At 44.7% G+C, this 20245-nt stretch overlaps 1 protein-coding gene across 2 annotated transcripts in view; it reads left to right on the forward strand.

Annotated features, from left to right (window-relative positions):
- Positions 1-20245, forward strand: part of MAP2K5 (mitogen-activated protein kinase kinase 5) — a 1222966-nt gene that overhangs the window by 970634 nt on the left and 232087 nt on the right. For both annotated transcript variants that reach the window (XM_086958013.1, XM_086958012.1), the window contains exons 18-19: positions 17783-17809; positions 18159-18191. In XM_086958013.1, the coding sequence (XP_086814139.1) occupies positions 17783-17809; positions 18159-18191 (60 nt within the window). The remainder of the gene's footprint in view (positions 1-17782; positions 17810-18158; positions 18192-20245) is intronic.

Consider the following 20245-nt stretch of genomic DNA (forward strand, 5'->3'; position numbering starts at 1 on the left):
AGTAGCCCAGACGGTCCCATCCGACAGTCACAGGAAAGGTACGACCCAGACAAGTCACGCTGCAGCTCCTGTTAAAGGGACATGCAATTATTGCAAGCAGCCAGGTCACTACGTACACGAATGTGCAGTTCTGAAACATAACATAGCGACAGGTAAAACTAAAGAGAGACCGCATCCGCCTAGACAAGACCATAACCAGCATCAGTCTACACAGAATACACAGCCTATGCATGCATCTGCACAGACAGCACAGACCGTAGCAGTACCACAGCCACAGCCCATTGCTGCAACTCAGCAAGTCTCACAACAGATGTACCAGTATGCCCAGTCTGCTTACCCCGAATATTCCCGATATACATGAAACAGCCTAGAGAGGGAAGGTGGCTTGCCTCTTATCGAGATTCCTGTAGATCAAGAAGGTCCTTATGTACACAGTCAAGTATTGGGGAAAGATAGAAAGTTTTTAATTGACACAGGGGCAAGTCGCACTACAATAAGTCATGACGAAGTTCCAGGGGCACCCCTCTCAGGCTCACAAAATGTTTCCCTTGGTTTTTCAGGACAACCTATTGTAAATGAAGTATCAGAACCAGTTCCCCTGGCTGTGGGTCCATTATCACGCGTTACAGACCTGTTACTAACAAAATCATGTCCGGAAAATCTGTTAGGAATTAAAACACTGAAGGCTCTAGGAGCTATAATATGCTGCTCCCCGGAGGGGGTTAGACTCTTTCTGCGGGATTTCAAGGGTCATTACGTCCTTCGTGAGTTTGACGTCAGATTGAAAAATGTACCTGATTACTTGTGGGCAAAAGGCCCAACTGATGTAGGATGTATGCACATTACACCATACCGCGTTACCCTCAAGGCAGGTGTTGTATTACCCAGAATCAGACAATACAAGTTACCACCCGATGCTGTAGCGGCTTTACTGAAAATCATTGAAGAGCTCATTGCCCAAGGAGTGGTCGTCGAGACCGACTCCAATATCTGTAACTCACCCATCATTCCGATTCTTAAACGTACTGATCCCGATGCACCGCCAGTATATCGGCTGGTGATTGATCTTCGAGAATTGAATAAATGCATTATCCCACAGTATCCTGTGGTCCCCGATATATCATCTCTCTTGACTGCTATTGATTCAGAAGCAACGTTCTTTACTGTAATTGATCTCAAGAACGCCTTCTTCAGCGTGCCTATTGATCCAGAGAGCCAATATCTCTTCGGATTCTGTTTAAATGGACGCAGTTTCAAATTTTCGCGCGCACCTCAAGGATTCACAGAAAGCCCCAGCATCTATAGTCAAGCACTGAAAAGACAACTAGATTGTATTCAAATGCCAGTTAACACCGCTTTACTACAATACGTCGATGATCTGCTGATCACCGCACGAAGTGAGCCCGAATGTGAAAAAGCATCACTGACAGTTTTACATTTCCTGGCCGACAAGGGACACAAGGTGTCTCCTTCGAAGCTACAATTCTGTGTTCAGCAAGTTGTGTACTTGGGTCACTTGCTGTCCAAAGTGGGGAGACAGCTCACTCCCGATCGCATTCAGTTAATTGTGAACATGCCGCAACCCAAGACACAAAAGGAAGTGCGGGCCTTCATAGGCCTCACCTCGTACTGCAGACAATGGATTCCCCAGTATGCATTTCTAGCTAAACCACTCATCCAATTAACGACACAGGAGGCAGCGACTTCGACTGTCCTCCCTTGGACTCAGGAACACACACAAGCTTTTGAAGAATTAAAGAAAGTTTTATGCCAAGCACCAGTTTTAGCGACACCATGTTACAGCAAACCGTTTACACTTTTTGTTACAGAACGTGATGGCACAGCGTTGTCTGTCCTCACTCAAGACCAAGCAGGTTCACATAAGCCTTGTGCTTATTTTTCTAGTACATTGGATTCAGTAGCTCAAGCACTCCCTGCGTGCTTAAAGTCAGTAGCAGCAACAGCGTTAGCAATAAGACAAAGTGATTCAATTGTTTTAGGTCATCAGTTAACAGTTCAAGTACCACATTCTGTAGAGGTTTTGTTAAACAGAACCCAGACTCAACACTTAACTATAGCACGACTGACAGGTTATGAATTAACACTATTCCAGCCACACATAGAAATCAGACGTTGCAGCATCCTGAACCCAGCAACACTGTTACCTACAGTTATGACAGATCCAGCTCCGCATGATTGTATAGAAATAATTAATGCAGTAACTAAGCCTAGACGAGACTTAACAGATGTCCCATTGACAAATCCAGACCTGACACTTTATGTGGATGGTTCATGCATGAGAACAAGTACAGGAGAATTAGTGGCCGCGTACGCCGTGACCACTGAAACTGAAATTAAAGAAACACATCGTATTGACACACTGTCTGCTCAAGCAGCAGAGCTCATCGCTCTGACTCGAGCCTGTATTCTAGCCAAGAACAGAAATGTTAACATATACACCGATTCCCGCTATGCCTTCGGAGTTGTACACGACTTCGGAGTCCTCTGGCAAGAACGAGGTTTTCTGACTTCCCACGGGGCCAAGATCCAACATGGCCCCCTCATTCAAGCACTGTTAGAAGCAATACATTTGCCCTCGGGCATATCAGTCATGAAGTGTAAGGCACATACTAAAGTCACAGATTCTGTTTCCCAGGGTAACGACCTGGCAGACCAGACAGCAAAACATACAGCACTGACTCACACCCAGACTACTGATGTGACAAAGACAATAGTACAGACACAGTGTATGGCAGTTAGAGATCCCGCCCTAGATGTAATTGATATCCAGACACATGCTACTCCAGAGGAGATAAAGAAATGGACTGAACTAGGAGGGATTCAGACAGATCAAGGTTGGGTGACGAAGGGAAAATCTATATGGTTTCTCCCCGACTCAATGGTTCAAGTCATGATAAATACAGCACATAGTCCTGCCCATCTTGGAGAGAAAGCCATGTTAGACAGTTTACAGAATCTCTGGTACAACAAACACTTACGAGCAGCAGCAAAACAGAAAGTGCGTACTTGCATGATCTGTTGTCAGTTCAATCCAGGTAAAAGTGTCCCTGTTGAGCAAGGTGGATTCCATCCTCCCGATCACCCTTTTGAAGTCCTCCAGATGGATTATATCCAGATGAATAGCTGTAGAGGATTTAAGTATGTCCTTGTAATTGTTTGTGCTCTGTCCCGCTGGACCGAAGCATACCCAGTCCCAGACTACACTGCTCCGACCACTGCCAGACAGTTGGTTCGTGAATTCTTCCCACGGTACGGTTTGCCCCGTGTCGTGTATTCAGATAACGGACAGCCGTTCTCGTCCGAGTTGATGAGACAAGTTTCCCTCTTGCTAGGATATCAGTGGAGGTTCCACTGTGTCCGACATCCCGAAGCAGCTGGCCTTGTAGAAAGGCATAATCAGACACTAAAAATCCGTCTTGCCAAGATCTGTCAGGAAAAAGGGGTCGACTGGATAGTCGCCCTGCCCGTGGCACTATTCTACATGAGAATGGTCGCCCACTCGAGATCAGGGCTATCCCCGTACGAGGTGGTCTTTGGCAGACCGCCGAATATGTGGGGGACGCCCGTTCCGAAAAAGATCACTGATATTGATTGTAACATGTTGACAGATTACCTTGCCTCCTTGATGTCTGCACTCCAATCATGTCGTTCACAGGTTGCCGCAGCCTTCCCTGACAACACCGATGTAAAGGCGCATGAGGTCCGTCCAGGGGACCTGGTACTCGTCCGGAATTTCGACCGGAAAAGTCCGCTGGAGCCCCGCTGGAAGTCTCCAAAGACCGTTCTGCTTACCACCAGGACCGCCGTGAAAATCGAGGGGAGAAAGGGGTGGGTCCACACGAGTCACATCAAACTATGCAATGAACTAAAAAACGGACTGAAACAGGACTCTGACTCGTCCACCCCCACCAAAGACTGTGTCGAAGCACAAGACGTTACTGTGCCTAAAAGAGAAAAGACTCCTCAAGAACTTTACCGTATGAAGCTTCGATCTAGCAAGTCAGACAGTTTAATTGTTTAAGTCCTCCCCTAGGTGAATCGGTTAAATAGTTTCTGACATGTATCCCCTAGATCGAGTTAGAGAGAGAGAGGAAAAGAGAAGAACATATTGCAAATCACTTCGTAGTCACTGCATAGTGACACTAATAATCATGTTTATTCTGAGTATTCTAATTATTATTGCCAGCATTCTGCTTCCTATGTACTGGCCTATTTTCAGGCGTGAACAATCTGCTTACAATGTCTCTGCTGAACACACTTTTAGTGAACTTCCCGCACATGAACTCTCTTACAGACTTGCGCTGCGCAACAATACATTCATTAGTATGTTACACCATTCCCATCAGACAAATAATGCTACAGACTGTTGGATATGTGGCCGACTCCCTCCCTACCAGAATTACAAGGGAGCTCTGCCTCTCTTTCCGTACCCATTCACTCACAATGGCTCCTGTGGAGCATGGTTTAAAATAATTAATTCTTTAGATCCTGATATTGCTGTTTTCGATGGGGGCTGGGTTTGGGGAAACTTGAACTTAGTCCTGCTCAACGTCTGTTATCCTGATAAAGAGGGACTTCCCACTCGAATAGGAACTGATCTAGAAAATGAAGTATATGGATTAGGTAATTACACAATTAGCCTTATGATCCTTACTGTTGAATCTGAAACTGCTCCAGTTTTGCCCCATATGTTAGTATTACCAGTCACAGGTGAATTATGTGTTAGCAAGAAAGGTTCAGTACACGTAGGTCATAGTAAATGCACTACTGTGGTCGAGTTCAGTGACCATGGTAAATCGTCCTTTAAAGCTACCAGTCATTCCTACTTTGTTTGTGGTCATACCGCATACATACGTTTGCCTCCAGATTGGGATGGTACCTGTTACATTGCATTCCTTCTGCCACCTGTTTTTCTAGCTCCCCCTGATTACCATAGAAACACGAATCTAGCACCGAATAGACCCAAAAGAGATATTCCCCTTGTCGACTACACAGAAACGGCATGGGAACAGTACACTGATTTCAATAAAGGATTCTTTTTCTTCCTAGGGCCTGTCCAAAACAGTAAATTAATACGCAGATTAACGAGAACACTCGAAGCGGTAGTGAACGAAACTGCCTCCGCCCTAGGTAACTTAACAGAGGAGCAGTCTGCTATACGGACTGTTGTCCTTCAAAATCGTCTTGTGATTGACGTCATCTTGGCAGATAGAGGTGGAGCCTGTAAGGTCATCGGGTCAAGTTGCTGTGTTTTCATTCCACAAAACGCACCATCTGTCTATCAAGCTATCACCCGTTTACATAAAATTGCAAATCAGATACATCAGAATCCAGGCACCTGGACTTGGTCCGGTTGGTTCTGGACTACGTTAACAGCTTGGGGATGGAAGATCTTATCCTTCCTAGGCATTGGCCTTGTTATAGTATTCAGTTGTTGCCTGTGCCTGCAGTGTGGGCCAGCGATATGTGGACTGTGTGCCACATCCTGCATTGAGCATTCCAGTTGCCTCTCAAACAGTCAAAGAAAGAAAGACGAACATATAATGTTACAAGAACAAACCGATCGATTTATGAGGATCGATATATCATGAAGGGTCCGTAGGGAACAAGGAGGGAATGAGGTAATATAAATTTTATGGTCATGTTGTGTTCCCTAGCGAGTACCCCACCGACTCCATGTACGAGTTAAAAGTGCATGTAACTTCCCTCCTGTACCAGCTATGAAGACGCAAATACATTTGCGTCCAACGTTAACTTGTCCTCTTTCAGACCCACCATGAATGGGTTTGATGGTCCGTTCCTAAGTATGCTATGCCAACGTCTTTTTGAAGTGTATTCCTACGTTTTTCAGCCTGGCTGAAAGTAGGCCCTGAATCTCTGCCACCGAGCCTCTTTTCTGGCTTCTGACTGCGAGGGCCCCTGCCCAAGCAGCCCCCGTACCCGTGAACTCTGACTTACTTCTAGCGCGGCCCTCCGTGCTCAGCTCAGCCTGCTGCCTGCCAAGATTGACTATAACCTTCGAGTTATCTGTTTTCCTCCCCGAAGATACATTCCAGCCTGCTCGCTTCAGTAAACATCCTTCCTCAGCTACAGGGCTAAAGGGCCGACCTGTCTTTATGCAAGTAATTCATAGCCTCTGTTGCCATGCTTCCATGGAAGGCCCCATGCCCCCACGCTTCTCATACAGACACTCAGGCGCTTATACACGCACTCACAGCAAGTATAGAATAGCTTCTGCTCTAGAGACCTTTCTCTCAGATAGCTTAGTTCCTAAACATCAGATATCCGATATGATAGAAGCACAAGTTGATCTGACATGCCAGACTTCTGTCTCTTTCCGTCAGTGTAAATGTCAAGTCCCCTGCACCCCGTCTATCACACGTCATGCAGCTGCGCGCGCATCCAAGCTTCCGATTTCTGCTGACATTGCAACATTCTGTTAGCACCACCCCTTGGTGCCACCCATTTGCGTCACCTATCAGTGACGTTTCTAGCACACACGCCTAGTTTACGCCTCTTGATGATGTACTAGCACCACGTGTATACTGTTATCTTGTCTTCTCTCAGCTGTTACGCCTCTTACATTGAACATTATGATGTAAATCAAGTATATAAGCTATGTATTGTCAATAAATGACGGCGCGCTCATCTATCCCTTCTGACACCCTGTGTGGTGGTCAGAACATGATATCCTGATTCCTTTATGAGGAATAAAACCCTTAGAAACTCTTACACCACGGACTCTGTTTTCCTTCATTCTGATTGAGTTATCATTAATTAAGTACTTACCTGCATAGAAATTAAGAGAGTAAATTAATTATTTACATCAATGTACTCCCAATACCTCTCAAATTTAGGACAGTGGCAGAGTAGGTGGAGAGACCTGTATAGCCGCACCCTCTCCAGCATCTATCGCTGGTGACTGCGTTCCACTTAGCAATCTTTTCATTTGGGGGCGCGGTCCAGTATGTCGAAATTTTCTATTGCTTTTCAGAAACAATTGTTTGTGCTCTGTCAAACACTTTACTCCACACTTTTGGAGTTCCTTCCTGCCCAAACTCTTGTTCCTATCGCTTTTGCCCTGGTGTTTTGGTGATAGTGGCAGAATCTATGAGGAATTTGTAGAGGGTGAAAATCAAAACTCCGCCAGGTGGTTCATCTTTGAGCCAGTCCTCTAGTCCCATACGCAGTTTGGTCGCTCATTACTTCATTGTCTGCTGTAATACTCAGTGGCAGATTTGACCATGTGCGAATCTCTCAGATTCAGGGAGGTTACGTTTTTTGTTTAAGATCTTCAAACTGGATTATCTGTTGGTTTTCCGAAGGTAACCATCCTTGAGACCTTTTTCCTCCCACTACACCCTGAATTGTAGGGTGTTAATGCAGGTGAAAGGTGATTTTATATGAGATGGATGTAAAAGGTGCTGGAAAGGAAGTGAACCTTGGTTTCCCGGATACTCTGTCAAAGAACACCAAAGTTACTCTCGTTACTGGTGAGGAGTATAGTCCACAACTTTTCTTTGATCTTTTCAACCATGGTACCTGCTACAGGGATATCACTGCTATGAGATGTTCTATGAAGCACTACTGTTTAATTGTCTTTGTTTTTACCACACTATACGAAGAAGCGGAGTTGGGCAGCCTGAAAGTTTGAAGTGGTGTGGGGAACAGCCGGGCCGGACTGAGAACCAAAACCGGCCCTGGCAAAGTGCTCGGCCGGCCCCCTGGGGGTGCGACCGAGCTCTTTGGCGGGGACGGTTTTCGGCCGATTTTGTTACAGGGCAGCTTTTGCAGCTATGCTGCAAAAACGGCCCTGTAGCAAAAACGGCCCCCACCCTTGCGGCGCACCGGGGGATTGCCCGGTGCCCGCAACGGCCAGTCCTAGCCTGGGGAACAGCCAATCCTGCCTCCTTCACTGGGCTTTAGAGTATCTGACTTACTATATGTAGAGGTTTGTTTTGCCAGACATTGGAATTCATCAGAGTCTGGGGCTGGTATTGCTATTGTTTGGAAAAGGTATAGCATCTAGGGTTGAACTCTCATCTTTCTCATTGCTCTTCTTCCCAGCCAAGAAATAAACTATTTCTGGAGATCTCCCCCAAGGTCTTAAATCAGTGTGGCATAGTTCAGGGCTACTGCTTGGGAAGTGGTGTTCCCAATCAGAATCCCCCAGATATTTTATATTGGTATAGGACCAGGAGATAGAATTAGCTTCTGCAATTGGTCTTTTTGTCATGGGTTCAAGTGTAGGAGCAGCACCTCGAGTTTTGGTTTGGTTAGTTTTAAAGTTGGAGATGTATACCTGTTAATTAATAAAAAAGTTGTGACACTGAGGCCAGTGGATTTGTTAATGAAAGTGAAATATTGTCTGTGAACCTGGAGAGTTTAAATGTGTATTTGCCAATGGTGATGCTCTTTATATCTCTACTTCAGATCCCGTTAGAGCGAAAAGGATAGGGGAGCGTGGACATCCCTGCCTAGTTCCTCTTTGTATTAAAATTGGTAAGGATGGTCTTCAGTTTACTCTTGTTCTTGCCCTGGGTGTCTGATAGTTCACCATGGCCCAACTTAGGAAGTGTGGTCCTAGACCTTCTTTTTTTGTGGGACAGCTCTCATGTACGTCCAGTACACTCTATCAAACACCTTTTCAGCCTTGAGGAAAATAAGGAAGATATTATGTGTTTTTTTCTGAGCATTCTCTAGGTTGTGCAATATTATTTGCATTATTCCAACACTTCCTACCCAGAATAAAACCTATCTGGTCCGGCATAATGATGTCGGCGAGGAAATAAAAATTGTTAAGGATGGTCTTCAGTTTTCTCTTGTTCTTGCCCTGGGTGTCTGATAGTTCACCATGGCCCAACTTAGGAAGTGTGGTCCTAGACCTTCTTTTTTTTTGTGGGACAGCTCTCATGTACGTCCAGTACACTCTATCAAACACCTTTTCAGCATTGAGGAAAATAAGGAAGATATTATGTGTTTTCTTTCTGAGCATTATCTAGGTTGTGCAATATTATTTGCATTATTCCCACACTTCCTACCCAGAATAAAACCTATCTGATCCATCATGATGATGTCGGCGAGGAAAGGGCCTAGGTTAGCTGCCAGGATTTCAGTAAGCACTTTTACGCCCAGGTTTAGAAGGGAGATGGACCTGTATGATGATTATTCTGCAGGGGATTTTCTGTGACAATAACCTTCTACTTGGTGTTCGCAAAGAGGCCCATTTTACCGATTCCATTGAATTGAACGAGTAGGGCTAGTTTCGGCCAGAATATTTTATTATAATAAACTGTGTACCCATCCGGATTTGAGTTTTTTGATTGGCTGAGATTACCTCTTCTACCTCTATTGGTCTGTCTAGGGATTGTTGCCATGGAATAGGTATGGTATCCTTGAGATGGTTGTCTGGGTAGAGTGCAGTCATGTCAGTGCTTGTTGATTGCTTAGAGTACAGGGGTTGGTCAAGTTCCTTGGAGGCGTAAGCTATCGCTGTATTCTCCTGTACTTCTGATTCCCTAAGAGAGGTTATCTTTTGGACCCTTTCAATTTGTGTATTGTTGTGAAGCTGAGCTGCAAGCCATTTACCTGCCTTGTTAGAGGTGGAATAGTACTTTTGCTTGGCGCGAAGGAGGGAGAATTCTGTCTTTTCCTAATCAAGTGCACAAAGTCTGGCTGTGATTGAAACCATTTTGTGCCAGTTCTTATTTGAAGGGGACTGTTGATGATGGTGTAATTAGGTGTAGAATTTATGTGATGCGGAAAAGAAGGTGTACGTACTCCTTGTGGCTCTTGTGCATTTATCTCCACCATTCCGTCAGTCCCGCATCCTGTAGCCATTTCCAGCAGTGAGCAGATGCTGTATCCAGGGTATTGTGTCTGATGGAGGTCCTATCGACTGTGTTGTCTATAAATATATTTAAATCGTCACTCAGTATTAAGCCATTCTGAATATATTGTAGAGCTGCTGAGAGTTTTTTTCTCCAAGAAAGGATTTTTGCTGTGTGTAAGGTACATAAACATTTTAGATTGTGCAGATGTGGGTCCCAGACGGACTCCCAGTGTCCACCAATATTTATCAGGTTTTACCTCAAGGACGTTCCCCGAGAAGGAACAACTGCAAAAGATCGTCATTCCCTCCGCGTTGGTGGGAGTAAAGAATAGTTGGGCAAAGTACTTAGATTGGAGTGTTTGTTTCTCCACCGACAAAAAGTGCATTTACTGCACTAGGCACTTGTCTGCTCCTGATAGTTTCATTTAATTAAGACTCACTACCCTCTTAGCAGGGGTGATAAGACCTCTCATTTAAGTTTATGAACCATTTGGGATGACTTTGCTGGTCTCTGTGAGTGCAACCTAGAACCTCTCCAAGCTATATGTTTCCCCTCTAAACCCCCATACTACTATCAATGACCAATCAAACCACCACATGAAACAATCAAACTTGGTTTCCGTATGTCTCCCTTTGCAGTGGTCATTCCCAATTGGATAGCTAGGCCTCAATTTCCCCTTCATCCCCCGTATGTCCACTGCACCATCAACTTTGATTTGGGTTTCAGTGTAGACCCTGGTTGGCAGCACGGTCGTCCGTGGGATTTGACTTGGGAGTCTCACTGGAGTCGTCAGGGTGCAGCATGTCAGCATTCCTGGTGCCCATTTTCTTTGCCTCTCTTATGGCCGCCTGCTTGATTTCAATATGACAAAGGCAGCGTATTACAGTGTCTCTTGGTCGTTTGCCACATGCAGGCGGCTACTCTTGGAGCTTTCAGACGATGACTACAAGTTGCAGGAGAGTATTCCGAAGGGAGGTTTAGAATCACATTGGCTTCATTGATAGATCTAATCATATGTAATTGACATTCACACACAAAGATTAAATGGAATGGATGCCCCCATTGATAAGGAACATCATGGGTGCAGATGTATTCTTTGATGGTCCTCAGGGCTCGCCTTCGTTGTAGTGCTGCTGAAAACAGTTTGTGGCCCTCAAAGACCACTTGTGAAATGAATCGCTCTCAAGACACTATGTCCACCTTATCACAGAAGAAATGGACCCAAAGTGAGAATGTCTTGTGGGACTTCTCTGCTTTAGTTCCTGCATTTCAGTCTATGTGTGTTAGCTATGCATATCAGCGGATACGCGGGTTGGTTTCGGACATAACAGAATTTTCCAGTCATCGTCTTGAAGCTCCTCGCCACTCTCCTCCAGCGTGTGGTTCTAGGTCGTCAACCTTGGCCACCAACATGGTCAAGTCATATTATAAGATAGTCTTTGAAGTCTGTGCACATTGTTCCAATCTCCTCTTTAATTTTTTTCAGGAAGTGTTGTAGGAATTCTTCAAAGATGGTCAATCCTGATTCCGCTGCCGCTAGTCTGGCTGGTGTTCAAGGGGGTTCCTGCCTGACTTGTCTGATTAGGATCGTCTTCTGTATCAACATGTCTTTTATGGAAGTTTCTTGGCAACCTCTATTTGAGGCCATGATTGAGCAATCTCATTAGTTACAGAGGGGCAGTTTAGGACCAGGAGGATCGGTTTCCCTGTTTAGGGAATACGTTGGAGACAAGCACGACTCACTCTTGTGTGGTCTATCGATCACTGCTTTCTGTGCTGTCAATGCCATGTTAGAGTGGGAGTATACTATCCTGGTAATGTTTTAATCCCATCTCTGGATCTTCTTGGTGCAGCTTTATGCATCTGTAGGTACAGTGATCAGTGTATTGAGGCAGGAATCTATGTTGGCTTGCTGCTAATCTTTAAAGTGACTTTCCCAGCATCCGCACTGGGCATTTCTTATGGGCATCTTTATGTGGACTACGTCTAAGAATACCCTTCTGAGTCATTGAAAGCCAGGGATCAGTAGGCCCAGCCGGAGGGTCCCCAGTCTGCCCAGGAATGTACATCAACAGTGGTGTTCGGGCCTGCTTTCTTTTTTTCTTTTTTAACTAGCCCACCATGACCATGAGCCTTCCTGGGTCCCCGTTGCCTTCTGACACTTTACTTCACCCAAGTACCCCTTCTAAGTTTCGCTGTTGAACTTTGAGGGTGCAAGGCTGCATCTCAGTTTTGGTTGTTCGATGTAGGGGCACCACACGTTGTAGCCCTTTTAACTCTTTCCCCACATCCCCCTACACCATCTTCAAGAGGGGGACCACTGACCCCCATTCCCCTCAAGGTCATCTGTTATTACTATAGCGCAGAGCCTGGCAGCCCAACTCCCTGTCCTGCTCACTGTCCACTTGTCCCACCCTGGCCTTCGCTACAAATCACCCAGGCTTTGTCCCACTTGTTTGAGTCTCCTTCCTTGGCTGGATCACCTCATTGTCTCCCAACCATACCTCTTTGGTCCCCAGCATATTATTGTATTTTCAGCGTCATCTAATCAGGGACTGCCATCTTGAAGCCTCACCAGACCTCCTCAGCTGTGTGTGTATTGCTCTTTGTAGGGCTCGCCAGTCACTTGTCAACGTGTCTTGGGCTGCACGTTACTTGAATGCTCGATTGAGGTTTCTTGGGGGCCTACTTTGCACAAGTCTCTTGGGGCTTCTGAAGTTGCTTTCCCATTCAGTTCCAATGCGCTTGCTCCCACTCAGCCCCCGTGGTAAGGCGTGATTCATGATAGTGGGCACTCCCTCGGCGCGGGCCATGGATTAGGTCCGTCTACAGCAGCTGACGATTGCCTGCTTCCAGGTCGATCTGAGTTTCTCAAGCCAACGCAGCGATGCCAAGCGTCACTTGGTGCCCACAGGGTCGTTATTACTGTAGGTGGGCTTTTAGTGATTTCTGTATCAAACAGGACAGAGAGAAGCTGGTCAGCTGCACCCTTTCTTGAACAGTACTTATGACCGCTCAACGATGCCATTAGCTTGTGGGTTGTAGAGTGATGCTTTGTTTTGCTTAATGCCACAAGACAAAAGAAACCTCTACAATTAATTTTAAGTAAACTGATATCCTTTATTTGTGATAAATATAGAGGGAAGGTCTTACTCTGAAAAGGTCAACTTTAAATTATGGATGGTCGCTTTGGTAGTAACTTCTCTCATGAATTTCACATTCTACCAGAACCATTGCAAACCGTATGTCACTCTTAAGCTCAATCATTGGCCCAGCAAAATGTATGAACACAGTATGCCAAGGTTTGCCAGGATCTTCAATGTGACCCATGTCAGACAGCACTCTCAGTTTCAAATCTCTTTTTTCCTTCCCTGCACAGTCTGCAGTTCTCCACCCAGGTCATAACCTGGTCATCCATTCCTGGCCACCGTAACTCTGAATTAAGTTGCTCCTTCGTAAGGGTCTGTCCTAAGTGCTATTCATTAGCCAGGTTAATTAAACTTTGACACAAAACAAAGGCAGCACAAATCGTTCTCCCCTCATTAACAACAATAAAAATAAAGGCTCCTTGCAGATCAGGCTGTCACAGGTCCTGCAGTATGTATTTTCCCTTGCCCAGAGGTTTTTTGCATTAGGCACTCTTAAAAGGAGATTAGCTGCATTGTCAGCATTTCTCTGTCTGTCAGATCAGCCATCCCTTTTTATATCCCCCATTGTCATGCATTTTCTGAAGGGGTTAACGGACATGTACCCTCCAACCGCTTTTGTTCTTCCCCATTGGGAGATTAATTTGATTTAGACTTTTCTTATGGGCTCCATTTGAGTCTCTGCATATTTGCCGCTTAAGGATGTTGACTCAAAACTGTCTTTTTGGTGGCTATCATTTCAGCTGGATGGGTGAATGAGTTGCAGGTTCTTAGGGTCTGATTAAGAGTCTGATTTGCAGTGGCATTCCACAGTTTTGCTGATTACAACTTTGTAAATTGTATCGGCAGTGGACCACTGGCTGCGCCAGGGGACAGTTGTTCACTGGCACAGCGCATTATGTTGAGCAGGGGCTGCCGAAGTCCTGCTCAGCATATTTTAGTTCCTGGACCACCAGCCTTTTCATGGCAGAACCCCGTTATGAAAAAGCTAGTGGTGCAGGAACAAGTGGGACGCTACAGGGCACCCATGTCTCTCCCTCCCTGGGAGATACATTAATTTCCCCAAGTTCCAGCACAGCATGGACGTCACCGTCCATGCTGTGCTGAAACTTTTTGGGCGTTCCCATGGCGGTGCCTGTTTTCAAAGCGCTGCCATGGGAAAGGCCAAAGGAACGCTGACCGTATTACGAGTTGTACTTTTACAACTCGTAATGCGGTCGGCGGTGCATGCGCGGTTTTGGCCCTGCAGAGCCGGCGCGGCTATGCCAAACTTGTAATCAGGCCCTTAACTCCCTTCCCCCTTTTACCTCTCTTTACCCAAACTAATTGGTTTTGCAAACCAAGGCTGCTTTCCTATCAAAAGTGGTGATCCCTTTCCATCTGGGTCAGTCCATCACCAACTTTTTACCCCCCACCCCATCCCACTAAGGAGGAGGAGCAGTTGCATAGTTTGGAACCCGGCCGGTCAGTCTACTACTATCCGGAGTGCACCAAGGACCTGGGACTAGATGACTAACTCTTTGTCAGATACTGTGGTGCCAAAATAGGCAGAGCATTGCAAAAACAAACCCTTTCGAGATGTAACATCCTCTGCATCAATACCTGGTGTGCTTTGGCTAAGATGGACTCTCCAGAAGGGATAAGATCCAATTCAACTAGGGCTAAAGCCACCACTTCTGCCAAAGCCAGAGGTGTTCCCATCGCGGAAATGTGCAGGGCAGCAATGTGCGCTTCCCTACACACCATTGTCTAGCATTATTGTTTGGATTCCGAAGTTTGTAGGGATGGCAACATTGGTAGATCTCTTTTGCAGGATTTCCTTGTTTAACCATCCATCAACCCTCCCTTCTCCAGGGTCAGGGCATTGTTCTGGAATCTGTTCTACTGGTGAGGAAACTGCAGGTAGAAGTCTCCATCTGAAGAAAAAGTTACTTACTTTGGTTAACTATCTTTCTGGTGGATAGTCCATCTACTGCAGATTCCTCACTGACAAGTCTGCTCCCTGTTTGATGGCTGTGTTATTGGGAAAGTTAATAAGATACAAGTTTATATTTTGATATTGCAATAATTTCTCGCTGTCAGTCCGTCCGCCTGCCTCGAAAGCTTGAAAAACATTTATGTAAACAGACATTATTGCACCGGAGCAGGCGATATATGGCTTTGGTAATTTCACCTGAGCCACTTCTGGCATCCCAATGAAGCCAGTGCCCACGACCGATGACAGTAGAGCTTTGAAGTTTTCCCGACCCAGTCTTTCAACTGGGTTGTTCTACAGGTGAAGAATCTGCAGGTAGATAGAGTATCCACCTCAAAACTGTTACCAGAGGTAAGTAACTTGTTCTTTAACCTGTGGATATATGCTCCAGTTAGGGTAACTAGTATATCGACAAAGTGATGAATAGAAAAAAGTGCATTAAGCTGAACCTCTGCTAGCTACTTTGGGGACAGTCTACAACATTAGGTTTTTGCTTGGCTATGCCATTTACAGAAGAGGATCAACCCCATGCAAATTTTGAATTAATCCTGCACTAATAGAAACAGTTCAGCCCTAACTGCTAGACCATGTTCCCTCTGAATGGAAACACAAGCTACAAGTTTATCCTTTACTGAAGGCTTTTCGAACGAGTAGCTAGTGAGCTACTGGTAGCTCTCCAGGTGCCTCCTCTTAGCTTGCGTGTGTGCTGCCCATAATACTTAAGTATTTGCTTAGTTGAAATAATATATGTATCCCAATATTGAAAATCGTGTATTTGAGACAGAAATGTGTATATTTTCAAAAATCACACACGCTTAGCTGATATTTGGAGACAAATGTCTGGATTTCCAAAATATATTTAGAGCTGGTATTTAAGTGATAAACCATGAGACATTACTAAAAGTACAAACTTGGCGCCAGAGGTATTGCAGCTATTGCTGTTGCGTATTATACTGATCCCTTCCAAACTGATAAAGCCATTTTCACATTACTGATAACAATCGTGCCTTATGCACTGAGGCAATCACTGCTGGTAATTTTGCATGGTATTGCCACTAATATGATTTTGTATTACAAGGTCACTATTACCACACTGAAAATATTAGTAGCTCGGTATGATTTTCATTGAAATTAAGTAGCTTTTCATACAAAGAAAGGTTGGAGCTCCTGCTCTATGGCATAGAGTACTCTGAGAGGCCTGTTCCTTAGGCACACTGCCCCTAGGGCTGTGTAGGATTCTGAGGTCCCAGCTCCTCATACAAAGTGGTGCTCATCATGTGCCGGGTCCCAGAGTCGGTGGTGGGGTCATCCTGGAACGTTTTACACTTCCCGTACCCCTATCCCTCATCCATTGCCTCCTAACCCTTCATGACTCTCACCCACTTGCAGATTAGTCCTCAATCATTAATTAGGGCTAACGGGTGGCTAGCACTGCCAGCAGCCAACACTAACAATCATTGACAAAACCAGTCAGTCTGGTGTTGGTGGCCAACCTTTTGGCTTTGCCACAGTTTGTTTTGCCCTGGTTTTATAAAACGTTTTAAAAACTGCCAAGCCCTCTGCAATGTTTAAAAAATATAATGGAAAAAAGAAAAAATAATTTTCCGTCTCAAAAAGAACACATTGCCATAGCAGTCCCTGTAACTGAAGGGACTACTTTGCGCGCTGATGAAACCCTATAAGCAAGTATATACTATATATAATTTTTCTAAAAATCAAAAGGTCTGGGCAAATGTCAAACCCAACAAGGATAAGTTCATTTACTCAGAGAAATCAGAATTGTACATGGGTCGCCAATGAATGTCGTTAAGGCGAGCTCCACAGGTGAAGGTCTTTTAAGCAGCCCTGCCCCACTTGCTGAAAACCACTGAATTCACGTCGATAATGGAAAAACCATGTAACGTAGATAATTACAAAAATGTGTCATTTAATTAACTCCCGCAAGTGGACTTCAGATTCAGTGGCATCGATGGCAGACCTAACTCTGCCCGGACAAACCCTTCTTGGTGCCCAACAGATGAAGAGGCTCTGCTGTAATTGTTCAAGGTGCATTTCGTACCCTTGCAATCTAGCCAGGCGTTTCAATCCATTCTCCGAACGACCTGCCTCTCTGGGCCACCAAACTCTTTTCGATGGGGAAAGAAGAAAAAAAGCTGCGCGTTGAAAGTAATTCCGCGGGCGAAATACATAGCTTCAACCTCATAATTAAAGTTTCCTTTTAACCGCTCCTCCACCCCACCAAAAATACCCACCAGAAAAAACAAACTGCAAAAGCGAGGCGACTGCCCATGATTGCGGTGTTTGGCGGCGCACCAAATATTCTAATCTCTGACTATGATTTAATTTCAATTTTAAATAAATCGCTTTTTAATTCAAAAAAAGAGTGAACTTCATAACATTAGCCGTGATTGCAACATTAAGCTCAGTGCTCACAACGACGCCGTATAAAACATTATTTATATCGGGATCGTAAACAGCTCTCTTTTTTGAAATGGATTATGTCTCCAAGCCCCCTCCCAGCCCCCCAACGCTTGCCGTCTTCTAATACAACCTGGAGGGCAGTAAAAAGTGTTGCGCGAAAATTAACATTCTGCTGACTTTCGCCCATAAATGAGATGTTAGCTATTAACATTTGTGTATTTTCATTATGTAAATTGTGTTAACACATGCCCACAAATTGCCACCAGCCATGCCGTAATTTTCTCTCACTGATCATAATGTGTCCAAGTGAGTCGTTTTGATTATGACATGCTAATTACATATTGCCTATGTTTTCTCTCTCTCCCTCCCTCTCCCCGCCAACCCAGATTCAGAAAAACCAGCGATCTCTAATGGTAATCTTTATGAGTTTTTTTTGGAGGGGGGTGAATTTCACTTTTCCCTGTCCTGATGGCTGCTCACTGCTGCATGCTTGGCTGACTTGCTTTAAACTTAGCAAATTGCATTTTGAAGAAACGGCAAACCTTTAACAGCCTGTATTAGATTAGGTTCCATTACAAATAATAGAACATTGAGGCCTGGGTGTTTTTATAAGAGTTTGCTTCCGTTGATTAATCTTGCTGTTTTTTTATTGCACTAATGATTTTCTCGTCGCTCCCCATCCACTGTAAAATAATGCATATGGCTAATACTTGTTCCCTTGCTTCCTTCCCCCTCTGCCTCCCGTGTGATGTGTCCGTGCAGCCGCTCCAGCTCTTGCAGTGCATTGTTGATGAGGTGAGTCTGTCTTATGTGCTTTCGCTCCCAAAGTCATCCCTAATGGGGTGGAAAGCTTATATTTTGTTTCCTAATGAAGTGCTGGTGCGTCTTGGGCGCCTTGTGCCTCCTCCAGGTTCTGAGCTGTTTAGTGGGAGATGGCCTTGTCCCCCCTCCTCACTCCAGACTCCCCTCCCTACTTCAGAACTCCCCTCCCCCAACTCACCCCAGACACTGTGCTGTTCTCAGGAAGATCCCATTATTATACGATCGCGCCCTATCTCGGCACCCTACACATCCTTGCCCCCAAGCCTTGCGATAAAGATACTGTTTTATCTTTATCACAAGTCCATTCTTTCATGTATCTCACAGAAAATGCTCCCTTATTTATTATCACAGACACATGCCCCCATGGATAGCCATACGTGTTGTCCTCCATACATAGCAGTTGTTCTACAGTTCATCCCCATACATCATGTGCAGTATCCTCATACGAATCTCTTGCCCTAGATTCCATCCTCCCCTCGCAGATGTATCCCTTCTATAGCATGCCCTCAATTACAAACAGTTCCTCTGTGACAGCAGCTCTAGCGCCCTTGAGACTGAAGTACTCCCATAGACAGCGCTGTCCATTTAGACTGTGGAACCTCCATGAATACCAGTGGCTTCCTATGATTTAGTTGTTGCCATTGATGTCCGACTTTTTAGCAATCCTTTTTTGGAGCGTACAGTCCTCAAATGTTGGAAGATGTCATCTACTAAAAAGAAGGATGCAAAGTCATCCGAGTGAACTGGCAATCGTTAGTTACATTATGTGCTCACTACACATAGTACACACCAACTATAAAGATGAGATTCCATCCTTTTAATCCAAGGCCAGGTTACTCTAAGATCCACTTGAAAGCGACACAACTAAGACTATAAGGGTTGTAGTGCCAGTACGTTATAGATTTTACAATAACAAGAACTTTTTTATATATATAGTACTTGATACAACACTTCTGACGGCTATTAGCTCTAATTAACAAGTGTTACCATATTGCAATTAATTTGCACTCATTTTGGGAAAATATTTATTTTCCTGCCTCTATCCACCCTGATCTACTTTTACCCCTGAGATTCGGACCCTTTTACCCCAGTCGGAAACCTGGCATACTTTTAAACCCCACTGTAACAAAAGTTCTTCATTACTGCCATAGCAGCCAGTTATTAGGTTTTAAATTTACAGAAAACCCCCCAACCCCTTTCCACACAGGCAAGGCATTCATCACTTCACTGGCTCTCTGCAATCTTGATTGTTGCAATGCCGTTCACTGGGGTCTAGCCCTTTATTTCCTCTCTCCACTCAAAAACTCTAACCAGATTTGTGTCAGAACTGGAGAGTTTTAGTTTCTCACGATTGGAGATGGTCTGCAGTTGACTAGAATGACGCTATCAAGGGGTGAAATGGGAAGGGGGAGAGACGGGTGGTGTTCTGACGAGTTGATGACACCCAGGAATCTTAGACTCCCTCTAGAATCTTGAGTTTTCTGTATATTAATGTATTAAACAGCAAACAACTCTGGTATATCAAGTGCTGTGGTCATAGACAATACATAATGCTCTTAAAAATTCCTTTATATGGGCACACAAATGTACTGTTAAGGTTAGGTTACTTAAAACTATAAAAAACTAATTATAAACTTAACTGCGATGTAAAGACTTTTTGATGTAACACACTCTGTAATGACTCTCGATGTAGAGCCTATGAGCAGGTACTACGCCTTGCATATGTCATCATGTTTCAGCCACCTCCTACGTGTCATGGGGTCTGTGGCTTTAGTCAGGACCAAACAATCCCTTTAATCACCCTTCCTACAACAGACTTCCTATTTAATGGGTGTTTAAAAGTGGGGATGCATTCATAAAAGTAAAGAAAATAATAATGACCATTTTGCGGTTATAGTAAACCAGATTCCTGTGAATTTCACCATTCTAAATTATGGGAAGGCTACATAGAAGGTAGAGCCAAAGTAACCTTCATCGTGAAACACGCTCCCTGATGAATTACCTTGCTATCTCACCTACGAAGTGGG

This window comes from Lissotriton vulgaris, chromosome 2_1 (genome assembly GCF_964263255.1).
Source record: "Lissotriton vulgaris chromosome 2_1, aLisVul1.2, whole genome shotgun sequence".
NCBI lineage: Eukaryota > Metazoa > Chordata > Amphibia > Caudata > Salamandridae > Lissotriton > Lissotriton vulgaris.